The 21,322-nt window shown below is 40.4% G+C and overlaps 2 protein-coding genes across 5 annotated transcripts; both read left to right on the plus strand.

The window, feature by feature from the left end:
• Positions 1 to 2,988: 2,988 nt before the first annotated feature.
• Positions 2,989 to 14,009, plus strand: LOC141753008 (uncharacterized). Of its 2 annotated transcripts, none has more exons than XM_074611309.1 (10): positions 2,989 to 3,146; positions 6,304 to 6,365; positions 7,253 to 7,978; positions 8,303 to 8,938; positions 11,737 to 11,852; positions 12,016 to 12,127; positions 12,259 to 12,331; positions 12,809 to 12,970; positions 13,065 to 13,214; positions 13,438 to 14,009. In XM_074611309.1, exons 2-9 carry the CDS (start codon positions 6,325 to 6,327, stop codon positions 13,203 to 13,205), a joined length of 2,007 nt encoding a protein of 668 aa, XP_074467410.1. In that variant the 5' UTR covers positions 2,989 to 3,146; positions 6,304 to 6,324; the 3' UTR covers positions 13,206 to 13,214; positions 13,438 to 14,009. The 2 variants fall into 2 exon arrangements, with proteins under 2 accessions (XP_074467410.1, XP_074467412.1); XM_074611311.1 differs by having other exon boundaries at positions 7,253 to 7,948.
• A 702-nt stretch (positions 14,010 to 14,711) lies between these two features.
• Positions 14,712 to 20,847, plus strand: LOC141753012 (uncharacterized). Of its 3 annotated transcripts, XM_074611316.1 has the most exons (7): positions 15,616 to 15,993; positions 16,375 to 16,458; positions 16,684 to 17,684; positions 17,781 to 17,891; positions 17,962 to 18,161; positions 18,313 to 18,376; positions 20,036 to 20,847. In XM_074611316.1, exons 4-7 carry the CDS (start codon positions 17,790 to 17,792, stop codon positions 20,072 to 20,074), a joined length of 405 nt encoding a protein of 134 aa, XP_074467417.1. In that variant the 5' UTR covers positions 15,616 to 15,993; positions 16,375 to 16,458; positions 16,684 to 17,684; positions 17,781 to 17,789; the 3' UTR covers positions 20,075 to 20,847. The 3 variants fall into 3 exon arrangements, with proteins under 3 accessions (XP_074467418.1, XP_074467419.1, XP_074467417.1); XM_074611317.1 differs by having other exon boundaries at positions 14,712 to 15,993; positions 16,684 to 17,891; XM_074611318.1 differs by lacking the exon at positions 16,375 to 16,458 and having other exon boundaries at positions 14,712 to 15,993; positions 16,684 to 17,891.
• Positions 20,848 to 21,322: the final 475 nt, after the last annotated feature.

A 21,322-nucleotide genomic window follows, 5' to 3' on the forward strand; every position in this document is an offset into this window, starting at 1 on the left:
CAGATAGTTGGTTGCTAACCTAAATGCCATAAAACATACACACAGGTAGCAAAACTTGAACTTTATTGTCATTTTGGAGGCTGTAGTTTTTAGTGCTGTTGACTCCTACTGGGTTACAATGAGAGGTGTTTCTAAACTTCAGTCTACCCTCGCTGATATAAATGGGATAGATAGATAAAATATCATAAAATACATCCTCAAAAATGATCTTGAAGTTAAATCAACACCTACGACAGATTAAACAGGAACTGAGTAGTGTTTATAAATGAATATCCACACATTTTAATAGCCTACTCTATCTAAAAGTCAGCACAGCTACAAGCCAAGTATACATCTCTGTAGGCCTATAAGGCAAGAATACTTAATTATACTTTTCTTAAGTATATCTCGATCAAAAGATTAAGTACAAGTAGGCCTATAAGCCAAGTATACTTTTAGACTCTTCTGTATACTTGTCAGTATAAGCCAAATATACTTTTGTATATTTTTGTTAAGTTTAAAAGAAGTATAGTAATAGCACACTTGAATAAATTTCTTTTTGGTAAGGGAGGGCTGTCAAAATTAACGCGATAATAACACGTTAACGCAAATTTGTTTTAACGTCACTAATTTTTTTAATGCATGAAAGCTGAAGTAGGCGAGATTGGATCAAATATGATTAAAAAAAGTTATTTTTATAAAACGTTTGCTATATCGTGACAGTAGTACATGAAACAGGTAACCTGAAAAAAATCATGTGCCTTTGTGTCCTCTGGTGCTCCTAACGGCATCTGCAAGATTTCACAGACCGGAGAAAAACAAGCTGTAAGAGCTGGTCTGAGGTCTGCGGCCCACCTGCTGTCTATGGCCCTGTTCACACCTGGTATTAACATGCGTCCTCAGTGATCCGATCACAAGTGGACAGCTTTAAGTACAGGTGTGAACACACTCAAGACGCATTGAGGACGCATTGAGGTGTTTTTGTTCTACTGCTTTGCACGGAGCTGACACCCGCCCGCCCGCCTGTTCTCTGTCCTCCCGGCTCTCTGGAGCGCTGTACCCCGCTGTTGTCCGGCAGAAGCAGCAGTGCCGGTGGCACGGAGGTCCCCGGGGGCCGCCTGTACAATAACCTTTTATTTTGATGTTAATACAATGTACCAGAATTAACGAATATGTAGGATATTTCTACTGACATTCATGTAATATTATGTCACAACGGCTGCTATTAGTCATGTGTTTACTACTTGTTTATTTGCTTATGGGGCGGGGAAGGGAGATCGGATCACAAGTCGCCACTGAAAATGCATGTGGAGATGCATTTTAAAGCCAGGTGTGAGCAGACGTACTTGAAGCTGTCCACTTGTTATCGGATCACTGAGGACGCATGTTAATACCAGGTGTGAACAGGGCCTATGAGAGCCGGCTGTCAATCACTCGTAAACTCCTACCAAACGGTCAAACTGGGCAGCGCTGATCAAATATGAATCAATATTATGTTACATTAATGCCTATTTCTCACCTCAAATGTTTTCAGAATCATCTTGTAGTGCACGGTTTAGCTGTAAAATGAGAACGTTTTTGACGTGGCCGCCATGGTAAATTCTGTTGAAGGAACGCCAAGTTCCGGTCACATGACCGGAGTACAGCCAATAGGAACGCTCTCTCAATGAAATGACCTGTGATTGGTCAAAGTCTCCCGTCACGGGCTAGATTTATTAAAGCCTGAAAACAGAGCCATGATGAGGTGCAGAAGTCTAGTTATCTCTCAGAACACTTGAATTACAATATGCTGAAAGGTTATTATGGAATTTTTGCCCAATGATGCCAAAAATATACTGCCTACTGCCACTTTAACGCAGCTTGTGATTTTAAGGTTGTAGCGGGCTCAGTTTTAGAGATACTCGTGTCATATGAAACTAGAAGACCTAAGGAATCCATTGGTATCAACCACGTCATTCTAGCTTGTCGTGAAGGAGGTTAAATAACGCTTCAAACTTTTGAGAAGGAAAAACTGGCATGGCCATTTTCAAAGGGGTCTCTTGACCTCTGACCTCAAGATATGTGAATGAAAACGGGTTCTTTGGGTATCCACAAGTCTCCCCTTTACAGACATGCCCACTTTATATTTAATCGTGGTTAATCCCATGATTTTCCACAGTTAATTGCGAATAATTGCAAAAAGCAAGCATATTTGCCCACTCCCATGTTGATAAGAGTATAAAATACTTGACAAATCTCCCTTTAAGGTACATTTTGAACAGATAAAGACATGCGATTAATCTTGATTACATATTTTAATTGACAGCCCTAATGTACAACGGAGTATTAGGGCCACATTGAGGGAAAAGAAATCTGAGATTTTATTATGAGAATAAAGTCATAACTTTACGAGAATAAAGTCGTAATTTTACGAGACAAAAAGTCGTAATATTATGAGAATTTAGTAATCAAATCAAATCAAATCAATTTATTTTTGTATAGCGTCAAATCACAAGTAGTAGTAATTGTATGAGAAAAAAAGTCGTAATATTACGAGAATAAATTAGGAAAACATATTACCAGCAACCAACAAAACAGGCGAGAGGACACAGCAGGAGACTGTTTGTCTCGGTTTATTATTTCTTCGGAATAAATGCAGTTTCTTGCACAATCTTTTCAAGGTCCTGATACTGATGATAATGTGGTGCTTATGTACCAAAAGATTAAGTATTTCTTAGTTGTGAAACCTTTACTAAAGTATAACTTCACAAGATGCTCCCCTCTAAATTAACACGTAAAACTAATTATGACTTTATTCTCGTAATATTACGACTTGTTTTCTTGTAAAATTACAACTTTATTCTTGTAATATTACTAAATTTTTTCTCGTAAAATTACGACTTTATTCTTGTAAGATTACGACTGTTTTTCTCTTAAAGTTGTGACTTTATTCTCAAAATCAAGCATTTGTTGGGGAGAGAAAAGACAATAGACCGGCCTTCCTGCTGTCTCTGTAGACATGTTGTACACACTCCCAGGCGGTAGGATGCGCTTCAGCTTGGCTGACTGTGTTGATGAAGGGCGGTGCTGCGAGGAAGAAGAGCAGCTGAACTGCGTCGCAGCCGCACGGAGCTTCTTTCATCAGAGACGGTGCAGAAAGCTTTCATTTACTCGACGGTTTGTCTTTGGTAAGTAGTTTGGTAAATTACCGAATAACACATAATGGTAGTTAAAGTGATTTATTTTGTCTGACTGAGGCTAAGATGTTTAAATGAGTCACAGGGTTAGTTTTCTTAGAGCTGCGGCCAGCGGCTACTAAAACTAGGAAACACCCTGGCTAGCTGACTGGCCTTAGCTAGCTAACTTATCTTAGATAAGGTTGTTAGCTCGACCTGCACTAAACCTAAACCAGTCCGAAACTTTGAGGTAACGTTACTTTACTGAAGTCACTGCTCTGCTCACCTCTGCATTGTAGGGTTTGTTTTCACCCACAGAAACAACACTGGCTCGTGTTATTTTCTCAGCTAATACCAAACATGGAGGCGCGACCTGCTCAGATCCCTCAGCAGGATTTAAGGATCAGGACTGAAACTGAGCCCCCGGCCACCATAGGAACACATTCAACCTAAACACCAAACTCAATTTAATCAACAGGCTTATTTAGTTAACATTTTGATTTAGTCATCTTGTTTGAAACACGAGATATTAGAAAAAAACTGAACTAGTTTACACTATGATATTGCGTCTGGTGACACGAGTCTAGACTCCGTTAAACTGTTACGTGAGGTCAATCTCCATTACATTTTATTACCTTTAGGACATTTTGTCGCCACATACGCCAGGAAACAAACTTACATTAGCACGTAGAAAAGTGTTTTTGTGTATTTTATTTACTTCTCTCTATGGTGAATTTCAGGCCAACTCTCATGAACTTATTTAGGAGATGTTCTGTTGTAATAAGTAGTATCTGTGTTTTGTAGTAATGTTTCAGTTTTTATGCAAGAATTACATTATACTGAGGACAGAAACACTCCCTGTTTGGACGCTTGTTGCTATAACAGTAACAGTTGGTCCTTAATTTGAATTTTAAATTTAAATTGTTCATATTTGCACGGTGGTGCAGTGGTTAGCACTGGCGCCTCACAGCTAGAGGGTTGTAGGTTCGAATCCGGCTTGGGACCCTTCTGTGTGGAGTTTGCATGTTCTCCCCGTGTTAGCGTGGGTTTTCTCCGGGTACTCCGGTTTCCTCCCACAGTCCAAAGACATGCAGGTTAGGTTAATTGTGGACTCTAAATTGCCCGTGAGTGTGAGCGTGAATGGTTGTCTGTCTCTATGTGTCAGCCCTGCGATGGACTGGCGACCTGTCCAGGGTGTACCCTGCCTTCGCCCAATGTCGGCTGGGATCGGCTCCAGCCCCCCCGCGACCCCTAACGGGATAAGCGGTTGCAGGATGGATGGATGGATGTTCATATTTTGCTTCACTTTTGTTTTTACTGATTCTTCTTGTTTCTGCACTATTCCCTTTGCTGCTGCACATTGCACATTTCCCCACTGTGGGACTAATAAAGGAATATCTTATCTTATCTTAAAGGCAGGGTTGACAATGTTATCCAGTATACACTATTTGTTATATTGGTTGAAATGGTCTTGACAACCCAACAGCGATCCATTACTTATGAGCTATGAAAAAGGAACGGAAAAGGGCAGTCATCTGTAGCTGCTGTAATCGTGTAAAAACGTCTACCAATCACTGACTCGCGGTCCGCTTGGAAAGAACCAATCAGATACCCCCCTGCTCGTACTCTACCCTTGGCATGCACCAGCCTGACCTCAAAGCGAGTCGCCGCCGCAAGTTTACTGGAGAATGGAAGAGAAAACTCAGCCAAAAGTAGCACTGCCGCGGTTACTTGTCATGAGCTAGCGTTGTTGAGTTGAGGTCCTCTCTCCGCTCTGTGTATGTGAAGTAGTTACGATGTGGCGGTGCTCTTGCATGTGTGTGGGAGGCGTTGCCTTGGAAGGAGCTCTGAGGGGAGGGTGTGGGTTTAGACGAAGCTCCTGAGGTGATGCTACTTTCAAATTATGCTAGCTTTCCAACATCGTCGACCCTATCTTTAAAGACTTCCTCAAACTATTCATGAAAATCTACACATAATTTAAACATTTGCTTCATAACAATCTAATTGATATGAATTAAGATATGATTTTTTTTAAATGTTGTATACCATTGGAGTGAAAGGGTGTCTCTTTTAAAGAAGACCGTTGGAATACAGTATAATCGATCACCTTTATCTGTGATACTACTGATTAGGTTAAGAAGCTAGACTTTTATCTCTGATTAATAGTTTACATATTGCTGTGGGTTGGCTTTGGCAACTTTTTCGTTAAACTAATATGCACTTTGAACCATTGCTTTGTAATTGTTTGAATTGCCTCATTCGATTTACTCACAACTTTTAATGTAGCATGAATACTGTTATTAATTTAAAATCTACAAACTTCATTGTTTAATATATGTTTATCATATATTTAATGAAATGAAATCTGTTGCACCATTAATTTAAACGATGGCATTTTTGCATGTTTCATACCATCTATTTTAAGTCACATGTACTTAATGGTTATCATTTCCAAAGTACACCATAGGTTTTGAGATTTTTGCTGTTTAATATTATTCATGTTTAAGCAACTTTTACTAACTGACCACCCAGCTTGTCTAAAATATGAGTGAAATTAAGAAAACTAGAAACAAAAGGGGAGAAAAAACTTTGGACAACTGACTCAGCTTCCGACTGTGGAGTCAGGGCGGGTCAAAGATTGTGGTTTTTAGGAATCTAGCATTTAGGCATGTACCGATATCATTACTGGATCAGATATCGGGCTGATACTGACTCAAATAGCTGGATTGGATATCGGTGACAATGGAGCCGATCTATTAAATTAAATTTTATATTTATATACTATGTAAATTATATACTTGAATTGTAATTCCTGTTAATTTTTACCAAGTTGCTGGTGTACAATTTATTATTTTGATAATAAAGAACAATTAAATAATGTATATCTATGCATTTATTAGTCATAATTTGTTTAACAAAGTTAGAAAAGCAATGTTGTAAGTCAAGCCTGATGTTGCCTTACACATGAAGAATGATCGCAGTTACTTCCACACAGTGAGGCATACAGATTATTAATTAAAGACTGGTATTGGATCGGTACTCGGTATCGGCCGATACCCAAAGCCGAGGTATTGCTATCAGGACTGAAAAAGTCAGATCGTGCATCCCTACTAGCATTATATCTGTTTAAGGCTGTCAAAACTCATGTGGTTTCTCTTTTTGTCTATAGATTTTTCACTCACTTCGAAAGATGGTTCGACCACATTTTGGACCACCACGTTTGAAGCCCAGGTAAATGTCTTTTGATTATGTCATGTTATTAGTGTTATGTTCATGATTGTTAAATCTTTTGTAGGGATGCTGATTTTGAAAAAAAATCTTAACCAATAACCGACCCTTGTTAACCGATCATTAACCATTAACTGACAAGATTTGTGCCTCGTACCAGCTGCCGGAGCACAACAGATATTCGTTGACGGGAGTCCCCAGTTCACCTGTCCGGGAGCGTTAATTTAGCAGCTACGATGCTGCGTGTAGTGTTGCGGCCATGCAGCCAATTTCCTAGTAAAAGTCTCCACCGCACATTTAGTTTAGTTTAGCAGGTTGTCAGCTGTTTGTCTGCCCGGCATAACGTTAGCAAGTGGCCGACAAACAGTGTGTATTTGTGCTATGTTAGCGGCTCTAGCATTGCCTGAGGCTTGCCGCTGCACACGTTGTCTGCGTAACTTTAGCGAGTTTCCAACAGACCGTGTGTTGGCGGTGAGTGTGAGGTTGTTGGTGGCATTATAGCTGTGAACGTAGGTGTAGCAGTGTGTGTACAGTTTAGCCGGAAACCGGAGCTGACTTCCTGTATCCTGCAACTCCGGCTCCGCCTCTGAAGGCTGGCTGTCAAGGTGGAACGGCTTTTCTCCTTAAAGTGACGAGCCGCTCCTCTGAGCCGCTCAGCTTTTGAGTAAATTATTAACATCTCTTTTAACCGTTTTAACCGATAGCGTTAATTGGTTAAAATGCTTAATATCGGTTAAACGGTTAATTATGGACATCCCTAATCTTTTGTCATCGATACTATTAGTGATTTAAGCTAGATGCTGTCAAGTGTTTTTGCAAAATGACAGTATTTTTGAAGGGTCATTATGTGTTGTAATCCACAAGTTTCTGTTTTTCTTGTGTCCTATCAGACCTTACGGAGATGGTCATGGTCATGGCGTTGGACCCAGCGAAGGGAATTACAACCCCAACTCCAAAAGTCGAAGAGATGTCCAGGGCTACCCAGCAAAACCCCCTTTTCACTGGAGAGATTCCAGAGGTAGAGGACGACCCCCAGTTGTCAAAAGAGTCCCCCTGATGGGAGAGCAAAGGGAGCCACGTTTCAATCACTGGAGGTCCCAGAATCAGGATTCCTTTCAATCGTACCCTCCCAAAATGGAACCACACCATAACCAGAGGAGGCCTTCTCCCTCTAGGCCAAACCGCTCCCCCCATGTCCAGCATCAGTCATCCTCTCGCAGTCCTGCACAAGGATCCCAGAGTCAAAGGGGCCCACCTTTCCATGGCCACCCCTCAGGTCACAGGTCACCCTCCCCAAGACATTTTCGCAACCATCCGGCTGACAGGAGGCCAGGCTCTGCACCGCCCTTCCAGGGCTCTTTCAGGGGCCAAAAAAGGCAGCCAGGTTTTCAGCATCAGGAGCAGCGCGGTCGAGACCCTCGTGGGAATTACAATCCCAGAGAAAGGCCCTATGAGCACTCAGGTCATGGCATGAAGCGCTGGAACGAGGCTGGAGCATTCTCTCACCCACACAATGGAGAACATGGGCCCTCTGGATCACAGAGGAGCCCCAGAGAGATGCATGGGAGAGGCTCATGTCCAGAGAGGTACAAGAGAGAAGCAACAACCCCAGCTGGGTAAAATTATTAAAGAGGAGGCCTGAAACTGGCCCAGTCCCCCCAAGTCACTGGGTTCATAATGATTACCTCTACTCTGCCCCAACTCATAATTATTAGAGGGGATTAATGGGGGTCTGATGTAAATGTGGTTTCACCTGCCATTGAGAGGAGGGTTGCATCTGTAATTGCTCTTTGAAAGTTTACTTCTCCTACCTGTTTCATTCTGTCATGGCATTATGAAGGGGCTGCATTAAGATAAAAGTTAAAAAGTTCCGCCTCCCACTTAACGTGGCAATGGATCTATCACTGTAATGATTTCTCTATTGTTTGATGGATGTGCAGGTGGTCATCTGAGCAAGACTCCAGGCGGCAGCGTGGTCCGGTGGAGAGGCAGGGCAGCAGATCCCACAGTAGAGAGCGGGCACAGGAAGTCCCTCACCTGCCCCCTTTCAGATCCCCCTCATGGAAAGGAGGTCCGTCACCGTCGTCCTCCTACCACAGGAACCCTCAGGAGAGGCAAGTGGCAGGACCCCGCAAGAGGAGGATATCAGACATCAACATGCCCTCCTCAGACCCTGCACTGGAGCACGGCAATCCAAAACACGCCAGGAGAGAGAAGCCTCAGCTGCTCAATATTCCCAGGCCATTCGGTGGTAAACCTTTGTCTCTTAGGGATAGAAGTTACCTGGTTAAGAGCAGACAAGTCCGAGCAGAATCCCTCATGGGGCTCAGAATACCAACATCTGTGAGACCCAGGCCTCGCCTGGACGACTCTGCCTCACAGGAAAATGTCAGCTCTGTCCTTGCTACCAGGAAGAAACGTTTCCAGTCAAATGCACCTCCCCTGAAGCTGGAACCAAGGAGGGGAAAACCACAGCAGTCACCCCCCAGAGAAGAAGGCAATTCCAGCAAGTCTTCAAGAGACTCTGATTCAGGCAAAGAACAGGTGGAGTCTCGCCGGTCCTTGAACTCACACAGGTACGGTATCTTCCTTATTGCACTGTTCGCAGGGGCTTGATGGTGATTAGGAGGTCAAGAAAGAATGTCTCTATGTGAAGGGAGTGCCAGCTGTGGAAAAAGGAGATATCGTGATGAGCTAAATGTGCAACACTGATTCAGTTGATGAAAAGCTGCAAAGGTTTATCACATGCCTCCCTGTCTGAGCGCTGCCTCATGTTTCAAAATCTCTTCCTATGAAGTGGGCTGAAGAGAGAGTGCTAAGTTCGCACCATATCGATAAAGTCAACCCGTTTAAAACCTGACAAATGTTTAATGCCCTCGGTGAAGAGTTTGGGAAAATTAGTTGATCTGTGCTGTAGAAGGATTCTTCATTAAGCTTGAAAGAAGTGCTCTTCAGCATGTTGTGAAGACCCCTTCATCGTCGTTAGAGAACAAAGACGTGGTGTAAAACAGTGTATGGAAAATGAGCAGATGAAGAGGACTGCTCTTAACACGGCTGAAATTGCGATGCCGCCCCTTTTGAAGTTATTGGCAACATGTCAGCCAGTCATGGAACATGGGAAAAGAGATGCATCGAATGGATGTCCAACGTTGAATGATGTTCACGGCACTAATTACAACACAAGATGGCAAAGTTACAAGTCAAGTGGCATGTTTGATCATGGGATTTCCAGAACAAAGCTGGTCTGAGGTGTGACACCTGTTTTTTACTTTGAATATAATTACAATGTCAAGATGGATGACGGTGATTGTCGAAGACAACAGAGACGGCAAAAGCCAGAAAATAAAGAACAGAAATTTCTGTTGAAGGATGTAACTAAAGCCCCCATCAGAGTAGGATGACAAAGTTCACCTGCATTCATTTTTACTGATTGATTAATTGATACATAACTCCTATGCAAAGATTGACATTTCATTGTTTAAGCACATACAATTACTAATAATGAAATGTCGTTTTATTAAGTCTCAAAGTGATTATAATAGATATTAAACATTAAAAAAACAACAGTTAAAAAAGAATTCGGCAAACAATTGATCTATTTTGATTAATACAGTACATCAGTCACCATATTCAGGAATTTTTATCTTCAGATGCATATCTACTTGAACTCATACATCATAGACTCCAAGCAATGTCCAATTTGTTACACAGAAGTGGAGATCTTATTCTTGCAGTGTGCAAAGTAGATCAGTTCCAGAAGGATCGGATCATCAGAAACAAATACACGATTCTGCTCCGCCTGATGTGTGAAAGCTTGTGGATGATCATCATTCCCCTTCAGAAGAATGAAGAGGAGCCAAACTACATCAAAGTACTGCAATGCTCTGCTTCTCTGCAGCCAGGAGAACTTCAAGGACACATTCATCAAGAAATAACCATGTCAAAGCTGGAGAATTGATGTAATGCACCAGGGATGGTAACGTCAACTTTTGCAGCAAACCTGCATACCATAAAGCAACCATTTGGCCACCTCTGTTGTAATCATATCAACAATGCCTGCAGTGAAACAGGCCCTGATGTGTCATTTTCAATACCCGGAAAAAGATAATATATGAAGTGGCTGAGAACCCAAAAGAAGACTCCCCATCAAACTCTAAAGAAATGACGAGACACAAATGAAAACAAGATGGACCTGAGAGAATGGATTTAAAGTAGATGAGAACAAGATGAAAAGAGACTGGCCAGAAGATACGACATGGGGACAGAAGCAAGACCAGTTTGATAGCACCTAATTATATTCTTAATGTGAATGCATTTGGTGTGGACCCACAGGTCCGCATGTGCTGTGGTCAGTTCCTATGTCTAATGTGACGTGTGACCTAAATGTAATAATCAGAGGTGTGCATCATCAGCCTGAGAGAAGTCAGAATATTCAGTAGCCGCTCTACAAGGCTAATGCAGCCACGGCTCCGAAAACGTCTAACCCAAACCAGCATATGTCAACCTGCGAAGACATGGTCTAGTATGATGGACAAAAGATGTTCTCAATCAATTCTCTGCACGTATCCAACTGTAACTACATGAAGAGGACAGTGTTAGCTCCAATCAGATTATCATCTTTATTAAATCCCTGCCTTTTCCGAAATCACGCCCAATGCCCCAGATGTTACGAAGAGAAGGAGATATAAAGGGATAAAATTATCTAATTGTGGGCAGACAAACACTGGATCATCTTTGAAAAGCACTGCACAGCTATTGAGAAGAAGCTGTTGCTGCCATAATCACCAGCCTGGATACGTTCAGCCATCCACTTTAGAACTACAGATGTCTCCAAGACTCAAATCTCATGAAACCCTTTGGATGACGATGATTGAAAACAACTGAAGGAACCAGGAATTACTTGCAGACCGACTGTGAAAACAAGGCATTGTCCTCCCGTGCTTCTGAGAGAGGGATGATAGAAGATTTGGTGATGTGATCCTAACCGATATCTAAAAGTTGTCTCCCAAGATTTACCCGCTCTAACGATCACTGAGTAAAGGAAGAGAGCTCAGATTGATTCAGGGTACAATAATAGGAGTAAAGAAGCATGGACATTCATTCCATGGTTTTTGTAAGTACCCATGTGATGCGTGGCTTTATGATCATTTGTCTGCCTGCAAAACAGTGCTGTTCATTACTGGTTTAAATTGCATTAGTTCTAAGAGTTGAGGTGATTTTATGTTTTACTTGCAATCTGTTTCCTTTAAACCCCATGTGATAACTTGAATGACATGTTAATGTATCCAGGCCATGTTCATACACTGATGTCTCACATGATTATGGTCTAAGAATGCTGATGTCATTAACACTGCCTCTGCTGATCTTTCCCCAGATCTTCTCCCATAGAGAAACGGGACCTTGTTGTTTTGTCCCACTGGCCTCCTGGGCCGAGCTCGTCCTCTAAGGACGACTCACCTACCAAAGATCGCAGCCCAAAGCTAAAGAGTGGTATGTCGGACCTTTTCTCATGTATTAGGAAGGCAATACAGAGGGCGGGATCCATTGTACAAATAATTTTGCTATATCTCTTAACATTCCTTTATTGTTGTGTAGGTTTAAGATTATTAAAGCTTCAGCTATTGAATTTATTAACTCTTCTCTTTTTTTGTAGAACGCAGTTCAGATCATGACACCACTCCGAACAGCCGACTCTCAAAGACGAATGATTCCAGATCATCGCCTGAAGACCGAAGGCGGGGCTATGTGGATAAGAGGGTGTTTAGGTACATTTCATACAATCAGTGTTTGAAACAAGGTTGTAATTCATTAGAAAGTGCAGTGTCTGCAGTAGGTGAACTGTAAGCTTCATGCAAGAATGCATCCCGTTTCTGATGATCCTTTTATATTTTTGCAGGCCATTTAATATGATGCAGGAAAGCTACAGACCTGGGAGGCCCTTCAGGAGACCAGGACAAGGACCCATGCAGGTGAAACATTGATTGCACATTAAGATTGTGCAGAGCTAGTGCTTTTGTATATGACAATTCACGAACAGCAGAAAATATGGTCACAAGCAAAACTTTCATGTTTTAAACGTTTTAGTCAAATGTTTTGCAAATATGACTAAATGAGAGGTTTGCAGCTAAAATTGTGTAATATCTTTTTAAATTCAGCCTATGGAAGCACAAAGATCAACACTCAGTTGTTGTAAGCAGCTTTTTTTTTTACCCCCCTGGATGTGTATTGTAGTTGAACTCATTACTGTGAATAACCGGTAGAGTGTGTCAGCTGACTTTTTTTGGCAAATATAAAACAGCAGTTTTATATTGTGACTACTGGACACTGATGTGAATATACATTTATATATGCACAGTATTGTTTTATGTGTATGTTCTATAAATAATAAAATAAATGAGGGTAATTGCATACTCTATGTACTCAGCCTTCATCATTGTGTTTTACAGAGACCAAGGTTCCCTGGTGGTCAAAGGTTCCCTGGTGGTCAAAGGTTCCCTGGTGGTCAAAGGTTCCCTGGTGGTCAAAGATTCCCTGGTGGTCCAAGGTTCCCCGGTGGTCCAAGAAAGACGGGCCCGGAACTGTCTGGAAATGTTAGAAGACCACTCATGGTACGCATCCTCCATTCAGAGACCACACCAGAGAAATGTGAAATCGACTTTGCTTTCTTAATGACTAATATTTGAATTTCTTGTGTTCTCTAAGGAGAGCTTAGTGACGCGTCCCTTCCCAAATCAGAGGCCAGTGTTCAGAAAAAGTCACAGCATCATGTCCAAATACCGCACCATGAGAGTGATGCGTCAGCGGGCACCGTATAACCGAGGGCCCAACCAACAACGCTGGTGATAACCTCTGGTAAGTTTCATGATGTTTGCATGGCAATTTCAGTTTTTACCATTTAGTGTATTAAGAGTGTAGAGTCGTCCATCTTCAGGCCACAAGTAAGCCTATTTGGTACTTCAGCTATTTAGCTGTGTTTGTCATTTATTTACTGTAAATCACCACAAAACAATCTGTAATTTACATAACAAGATCTTCAAGAAATGCTGTATTCAAATGAGTTTTTTCTTGATCTCAGCACAGGAACCACGTTCTGCAGACATGAAACTGAAGAACGGCAGAACAATCTCATCAAGATCTTCTCTGCGGGTTGGACTGCACAAACCCTCCTCTCACTACAATCCCTCCCAACCTGCCTGTATATCGTTGAAGTGTTGTTGCTTACATTTGTTCTCTGGTACAAGTGTTTCAGTTGCATCTTTGAAGTACTGCAGTACTTTTGTTTTAGGGTGTTTGTAACATAATGCCATTACATTATAATGTCCTGCTTTTTTGTTTCTTGTGTATAATTATTTGAGAGTTGCTGCCTGCGAACTTGGCAATTTTCATTTTACTGAAATAGTTTTAGCTTTTTTCTTTGTTTACCAGCAGCGATCGATTTGTGAAGTCCAAGAAACATTTACTTTAATATTTCACCTTTACCGTTTGTAAAGACTTAACAAATGAAATGTCCTGTTTGAATAACCATGGGTGTTTTGATTAAACGGCAGATTGTCGAATGACACTTAGCTACTACTTGTAAAACTTGTATAATCACATGTTCAGTTTGTTGTTCTTGAGACTTGAAATAAGATCAAATTTAACAAGCTCTTTTTGAGTTGTCTTTTTGTTTAGTGTGTAGATTTGAACAAACGACACTTAATCAGTAATGCTATTTTTAAGAGACAAACCTATAATACAGGTTTCTTAACATTATCTTAGCAGTAAACCCTTAAATATGGTGATTCATTTATATTCAGTTTTTTGGAAATAATTGATCAAACAGCTTTATTCCTTAATTTAAAGAGAATCTGTTTTCACACGGTTTGAATGGTTCTTGATATAAAATACTTAATTTGCAATATAAATAAATGAGAATTGATTTCAGGATAATGCAGAATTTCCAGAAAATGTTTAAAGGACCAGTGTGTAACAATTAGTTGGATCTATTGGCAGAAATGGAATATAATATTAATAACTTTTCTTTAGTGTATATTCACCAGATAATAAGAATCCTGTTTTCGTTACCTTAGAATGAGTCGTTTCTATCTACATAGGAAGCAGGTCCTCTCCACGGAGTCTGCCATGTTGCACCGCCATGCTTCAATAGTGGCACAGAACGGACAAACCAAACTCGGTTAACTTTTTCTGCTTGGGCAGGAGTCGATAAATCAAATCAAATCAAATCAAATCAATTTATTTTTGTATAGCGTCAAATCACAACAGAAGTTATCTCAAGACGCTTTATATGTAGAGCAGGTCTATGACCGTACACCATAACGTTACTCACTCCCGTCACCGCCGCCGCCGCGCTCTCACCACTCACTTCCCACGTACACACACACACACACACACACACTGGCTCTGCTCCAGATGGCTCTAGAGAGGACCATTCTCTTTTTTTTTTTCAGCCACCTTTAAAGTTGTACTCCAGCAATTTAGTATTTGCATGTCCAATAAGTTGTGACTCGAAATAGACAGATTTTAAACACAAATGGTCAAAATTGAAGTTGGCAGGTGCAGAGATATCCTGACTTTTAGTCCCTTGTGTGGGTCAAGCTTGCTGGTTTCTACATTTACCATAATGCAAGTATTGCACTATTTATCCATAGTGTATTTTATTAGATCCCCTCCTTCCTAATGCTGCGTTCTATTTGAACTTGGAAGTCGGAATTTCCGTGTTCCCAGTTGGAAATTTCAACTCCTGAAGTCGGAATTTTCTACTTGGAAAGTCAGACGAACCTCACAAACCCCAACATCAAAATCCAAGATGGCTGCTGTGCGCATCAACGACAAAAAAGGCTGTAGTGATATACTGTTAATTAGGACTCCTGTCATTAAATCAGTCGTACACGCAGTACTGTTCAACTTCTATCTGTGGACATGTTGCTACGGGGTTTGTATGCGCAAAATACCGGAGTAACTGGTATTGCTAACAATGGCTAACGTGGCTGGAGCAAACCCCATTAAGTTTTCCGACTTGTTGTACTGGAACGCGGTCAACTCGGGTTGATGTCAATCCCAGCTCCAACTCCGACGGTAAATGAAAGGCAGCATTAATACCCATTTCTTTCAAACTTCACACCTTCTGTTTGTAACTCAGGCTTTCTGTCAACCTTGAGTCCAAGCTGAGTTTAACCCTGATGACATTTAAAAAATGTTTTTAAAAAATCCTTTGCAATCTCCCTCCAGAGCCCGGAATAAATTATACAACTGACTTCACAGGCTGAATCACACTCTCTGTGATGAGCAAACTGGACTTCATGTATAAAATCAGTGGAGTTTCCCTTTAAGTACTGTTTGGGAAGCACCAAGAAAATCACCCTTTCTGCTTTCTTTCTCTCTTTCTCCTTAACATCACTTCTTGTATAACTTCACTCCTGTTAAACACACACCCCTCCATGCCCTTCAGCCCTGTGACGCCCTTCGCTCTGCCCCGGTGATATTTGTGAGCAGAGTAGAGCTAAAGTTAGACCTGACAGTAGCCTACCACTCCTCATCACAACATACTCAGCAGACCACAGTGGGTTACAATGGACGGTGTCACCTTACCACAGATGCTGCTGTATCTCACCGGTGTGGCCGGCCAAACAAGGTGAGTGTGTGCCCCAGATCCTTGCCTGTAACTGACAATAATCTGGTAATTTGTTTACCATGTTTACTAATGATTGTACAGTATAATATGTCACTGTGCTCCTTTCTGTCTCAGCATGTGTTGCACATTTGTTCCCTGCTGTGGCATGAGAGAGAAACAGCTGCCTCTAGTGTGCCACCCACATTTAGTTCCTCCCAACTTTCATGAAGGTTAATGTACAAGCTGAAGTTGCTGTTATGTCATGAAGAGCACATGTAATATTTAAACAAATATGACTTGTTTTTACAATTCATTTCAATTTCTTAAAGGTGTAGCGCGTTGTGAGACTGCACTGTTGATTTCTGCTCCACTGACTGACTTGCCCCAATCTGTTGTTTGTAGATGTAGACTTAAAGACTCTTTCACTCTCTACACTTGTATTCCTCTCTCTCGCGATGGGCAGCTATAGCTCAGCCCTCATTCCTGGTAAGCCTTGCAACTATTATTGTTACAACTATCTGTTGCAACATATTTTGAAACGCTGCCGTGCTTGAATGCTGCATGTTACAAAAGGCTGAATGTTAATGCAGGCTTTGTAATCACAAAGATGTAGGTTTATTACTGTGAAAATGGCCCACATTATGTATAGTGATGGGATTAAATTAGTTCTGCAGGGTGTGTTTTAACATTTACTCTCCATTTCCCTCAAAGACACTGAAGACTTTAATTCAGTTGTGTCGATGGCAGAGAAATTGAATGAGCAGGTAGCTCATGCTGCAGATGAGAGGTTACAGTCAGACCTTCAGACTCTGGGAAGTATACACTTTTAATAATACCCTTACAAACAAGAAGTATATTTCAAATTTATTTTATGAAGTAAACTTAAGTATAGTTCAAGTATAATTTCAAGTATACTTTATGCAATAAGTATTCTAATATCAATGTTCTAATAGTATACTTGTAAGTGTACTACTTCAATACTTCTGAGGACTAAATTGGCTCACTTTTTAGTTTATAAAAGTATACTTTTAAGTATACTTTAAATGTAAGCGTTAACTTTGAGTACACAACTAGTTTACATCCAAGTTGTATTTTATACTGCAACTATAATATGAACTATACAAGTGAACTTATAGGTATACTGTTAGTTTACTAATTATATACTTGTAGCCAACTTTTTCGTTTATAAAAGTACACTTTAAAGTATACTCTCAGTAAACTACTAGTTAAATAGTTTGCACTGCAAGTATACTTGTAAGTTTTCTTTAAGTTAACTTATAGTACTTAGTCAAATATACTTTTCTGTATACTTTTCAGTATAAGCCAAGTATACTTGGACTTTTCTGTATACTTGCCAAGTGCACTTAGACTTTTCTGTATAATTGTTGGTATACGCTATGTATACTTAAGTATAATTTTGTTAAGTATATCTCTAATAAGTACATAAAAAGTAAACTGAAAGCTTACTCTTATTTTAAGTTTAAAAGAAGTATACCAATAGCACACTTGAATAAACGTATTTTTTGTAAGGGGAGTTACCTAGAATTGTTACATTATCCAGTTAAACACTACTATTATGACTTGGCTAACTGTTTGAAAGAGTATGCTCTGGTGTGCTCGTGTCCCATTTGTCCTTGGGATAAATTTAACTTCTCTGAGCTGCCTCGTACAGCAGCGAAAGATATCTCCTTTAACTCCTTACTCAAAACAAGGTACTTGCTCTGTAATGTACTGTATATTGCATTGGGTGAAGTACCCTTTAAATGTCTTTTACTTATCAGATGTCTCAAACTAGACTTAACTTACAGGTAACACTCATGATGGAGGAGGAAACTAAAGGAAACCAGAGTGAAGAGCCGGATTCTTCAACACTTCCAGAAAACTCTCAGGAAACGAGCCAAAATGAGTCTGCCCCGTCTGTAAGTGTAAGAGGAAAAAGTTAAGGCTTTGTTGTGTTGTCAGCCAGTAATGTTGGGTTATTATCCACAGGCAGCAGCACCCAAAAGTGAGCCCACACAGTCCTTCACCTCCCTGTTACCAAAGGCTCTGTCTGCTGTACTACATCTGACGCCGCCCCCAGGCCTGACCTCCGACCCCCAGCCGAGCAGAGATCCACCGAACCTGGAACAACTGCAGACGGAGCTGAGAGACCTGAGGGACCAGTTTCATCTGATGAAGAGTCAGCACAAGTATGTTTTTTTTTTTAATGTAATCTGTTTTCGTTGTTTTTTTTTACCTGCCCAGCCTCAGCCTGGTGGGTGTGTGACATTTGCATCACTGCCTTTGTTATAGTTTTTTTTTTGTTGCTTTTTATTGCTCTGACAACATCTTGTGTTCCAGCAAAGAAATTAAACTGCTGATGAATGAGCTCGATGAGGAGAAAAGGATTCGCTTGACCTTGCAGGTGAGGTATCAGGGGCGATTCTAGGATCCGACCTTTAGGGGGGCTCAGCCCCTAATGAGAAGGTGATGTGTATAGTCAAGGGCGTAGGTTTTGTTTCAACAATGGGGGGGGGTAGGGGGCGGGGGGACACATATTAAGTGGGGGGTCTAGGGATCCACCCTCAGGACATTTTGAGCATCAAACATTAATTCAAACTTAATTTCCTGCATTCTGGTGAATTTTTATGCACCAATTTCTGCATTAAGTTATGGTAGAAATGCCTTTATTTATGTAAAGGAAAACATAAAATTCAGGCACCAGGTGACAATTCAATTTATTGGATCCACAAGAGTCTCAGATTTACAGTGATAGTTTATGCGATTCCAAGACTGTTTAGGGACCCCAGCATGCAGAAATATTCAAATACACAATTTTTAGAGTAGGTGAAAATAACACATTTATACTTAATACAAAAACTGCATGTTTTTTTTCCCACAACTGCATGTGATAAGAATAAAGTAGGCATGTCTGTAAAGGGGAGACTCGTGGTTACCCATAGAACCCATTTTCATTCACATATCTTGAGGTCAGAGGTCAAGGGACCCTTTTGAAAATGTCCATGCTAGTTTTTCCTCTACAAAATTTAGCCTAACTTTAGAGCATTATGTAGCCTCCTTCCCAACAAGCTAACATGACATGGTTGATACCAATATCTTCACTTTAAGACTGACCCGCTACAGCCTTTTAAAGACAGTAATGTCCTGGGGTCTCAGAGGGATTGATCATTATTTTTTAAGGGTGCTGAGATGAAATTTAGGTGTGCTTGAACACCCCTATAAAGAGTCTAAAATCACCACTGTGCGGCATGAAGAAACAACGGAATTCATACGATGTGACTGCAAGAAAAATAATATTATTTTGTTATTTTGTTCTTTTTAATTATAATAAATATATGTGTGTGTATATATATAGTATATATATAGTATATATATACTATATATATACAGTATATACACACTGATCAGCCATAACATTAGGACAGCATGAGCAGCATGAGCACCCTGACCGGTCTGCGGCTACGCAACAAACTGCTCCTCACTGTGTGTTCTGACACCTGTCTATCGGAACCAGCATTAACTTTTTCAGCAATTGGAGCTCCAGTAGCTCTTCTATTGGATCGGACAACACAGGCCAGCCTTCACTCCCCACGTGCATCAATGAGCCTTGGGTCTGACCCTGTCACAGGTTCACCAGTTTTCCTTCCTTGGACCACTTTTGGTAGGTCCTGACCACTGCAGACCAGGAACATCCCACAAGAGCTGCAGTTTTGGAGATGCTCTGACCCAGTCGTCTAGCCATCACAATTTGGCCCTTGTCAAAGTCGCTCACATCCTTACGCTTGGCCATTTTTTCTGCTTCCAACACGAGGTTCAAAGTTCAAAATGTTCACTTGCTGTCTAATATATCCCACCCACTGCCAGGTGCCATTGTAACGAGATAACCAATGTTATTCACTTCACCTGTCAGTGGTCTTAATGTTATGGCTGATCAGTGTACATACATATATATATATATATATATATATATTTAAAATAAACATTGCAGAATGACTTTAAGGTGACAATATTAGATTTTTTTCTTGCAACTGCACTTATGGTTTGATGTTTTGTTTTGTTTTAGATGGAGATTCAACGTATGAAGAAGCACATGTCTAAATGAGTGGAATGGAGAACTTCACCATCATCAAAGACACATTTGAAAGGTCCTGTTGTACACTTCTCTGATAAATGATATTTTTCTAATTTTAAAAAAACATCCTTGCTCCTTTTTGATGAATAAGTATCATATTTTTTAGAAAAAACATTGATCTTGGGTGGTAAATTTCTTAACTTTTTTGTTGGACTGGCGAATGGGCCAGCCAAAAGAACTGAATGTTTTTACTGAGTCATTACTGAAAGTGCAGAGATGAGGCACAGTGGGAGAAGACATGAGGTGAGAGGAGTATCTATTGACCGTTCTCTCTGGAAATGAGCAGTGCACCAGACCCTGTTTTACTTTCAATTTGTTTTATATATTTCTGTAAATGTACTCTTAATGAACATGGACTAATTTGTCTTGAGGTTTCCATGAAGAGAAAATGTATTTCCTGTTTTCCAAGACTGTTGGCCTGAATATGTAGTGGAGATCATAACTGTTGAACTGGTTTTCAATCATATTTCCTTTATCCATCCATGTAGAAAACATTTGACAGTTATCAGGCAGAGTGGAGGACATGAAATGAGAGCCAGCAGTTAATCAGCTCATCATTAGTTTATAACAATGTGATGTGGAGGCACAAACATGAAGCTTCTGTCATATTTTAGGTGCATATAGTTTTCAAAAAATGTAAGTTTGCCTTTTGATCGTACCAAAAATTGACTGACCAAGCTGTCAGTGAATTCATTGGTTGTTGATGTGTAAGACTGTGAATTCATTAAAGATGTTGCCCATTATTGATGACTTTTATTAAAAATTAAGGATGCATCCATCTACACAAACAAATATATAGTTACTAGTAATGTCATATGTTAAAAAAAAAATCCATGTTTGATTGAGGGAATATCTTGTAAAGGCTTGTTAACTTCCCCTGTGTTTGGTCACGCTGAATCCTGTACAATGTAAGATTGTAAGTGAGTCCAGCACTTTTTATGGAGAGAAAGTCAGGGGTCAATGGTTTTGTTTAATGACAATAATTGTTAATACTTGTTACTTTTTAGTCTAAATGAGAAACATTTGATTCTACAAAATAATAATTTTGGTCTGGAATATGTTTGACTGATCATCATCAGTTCATTTGTCTCTCTCAGTCTTACTAAATTGCGACCCAAGCAAATAGTGACATTACTGGTGTGATTTACAGAAAAATAATGTCCACTCGTCTTTTAAAACCTGCCTCGATTTTGTTGTTGCTGTCACAAAGTCCATTAC

The sequence above is a fragment of the Sebastes fasciatus genome, chromosome 16 (assembly GCF_043250625.1).
Source record: "Sebastes fasciatus isolate fSebFas1 chromosome 16, fSebFas1.pri, whole genome shotgun sequence".
NCBI lineage: Eukaryota > Metazoa > Chordata > Actinopteri > Perciformes > Sebastidae > Sebastes > Sebastes fasciatus.

Bases quoted from the DNA above. Each gene is read 5' to 3' on its own strand.
- LOC141753008 (XM_074611309.1), top strand. From the start codon at position 6,325: ATGGTTCGACCACATTTTGGACCACCACGTTTGAAGCCCAG. The intron at 11,853-12,015 runs GTATGTCGGACC...CTTTTTTTGTAG, and splicing joins CAGCCCAAAGCTAAAGAGTG to AACGCAGTTCAGATCATGAC. The intron at 12,332-12,808 runs GTGAAACATTGA...TGTGTTTTACAG, and splicing joins CAGGACAAGGACCCATGCAG to AGACCAAGGTTCCCTGGTGG.
- LOC141753012 (XM_074611317.1), top strand. From the start codon at position 17,736: ATGTCTTTTACTTATCAGATGTCTCAAACTAGACTTAACTTACAGGTA. The intron at 17,892-17,961 runs GTAAGTGTAAGA...TATTATCCACAG, and splicing joins AAAATGAGTCTGCCCCGTCT to GCAGCAGCACCCAAAAGTGA. The intron at 18,377-20,035 runs GTGAGGTATCAG...GTTTTGTTTTAG, and splicing joins GGATTCGCTTGACCTTGCAG to ATGGAGATTCAACGTATGAA.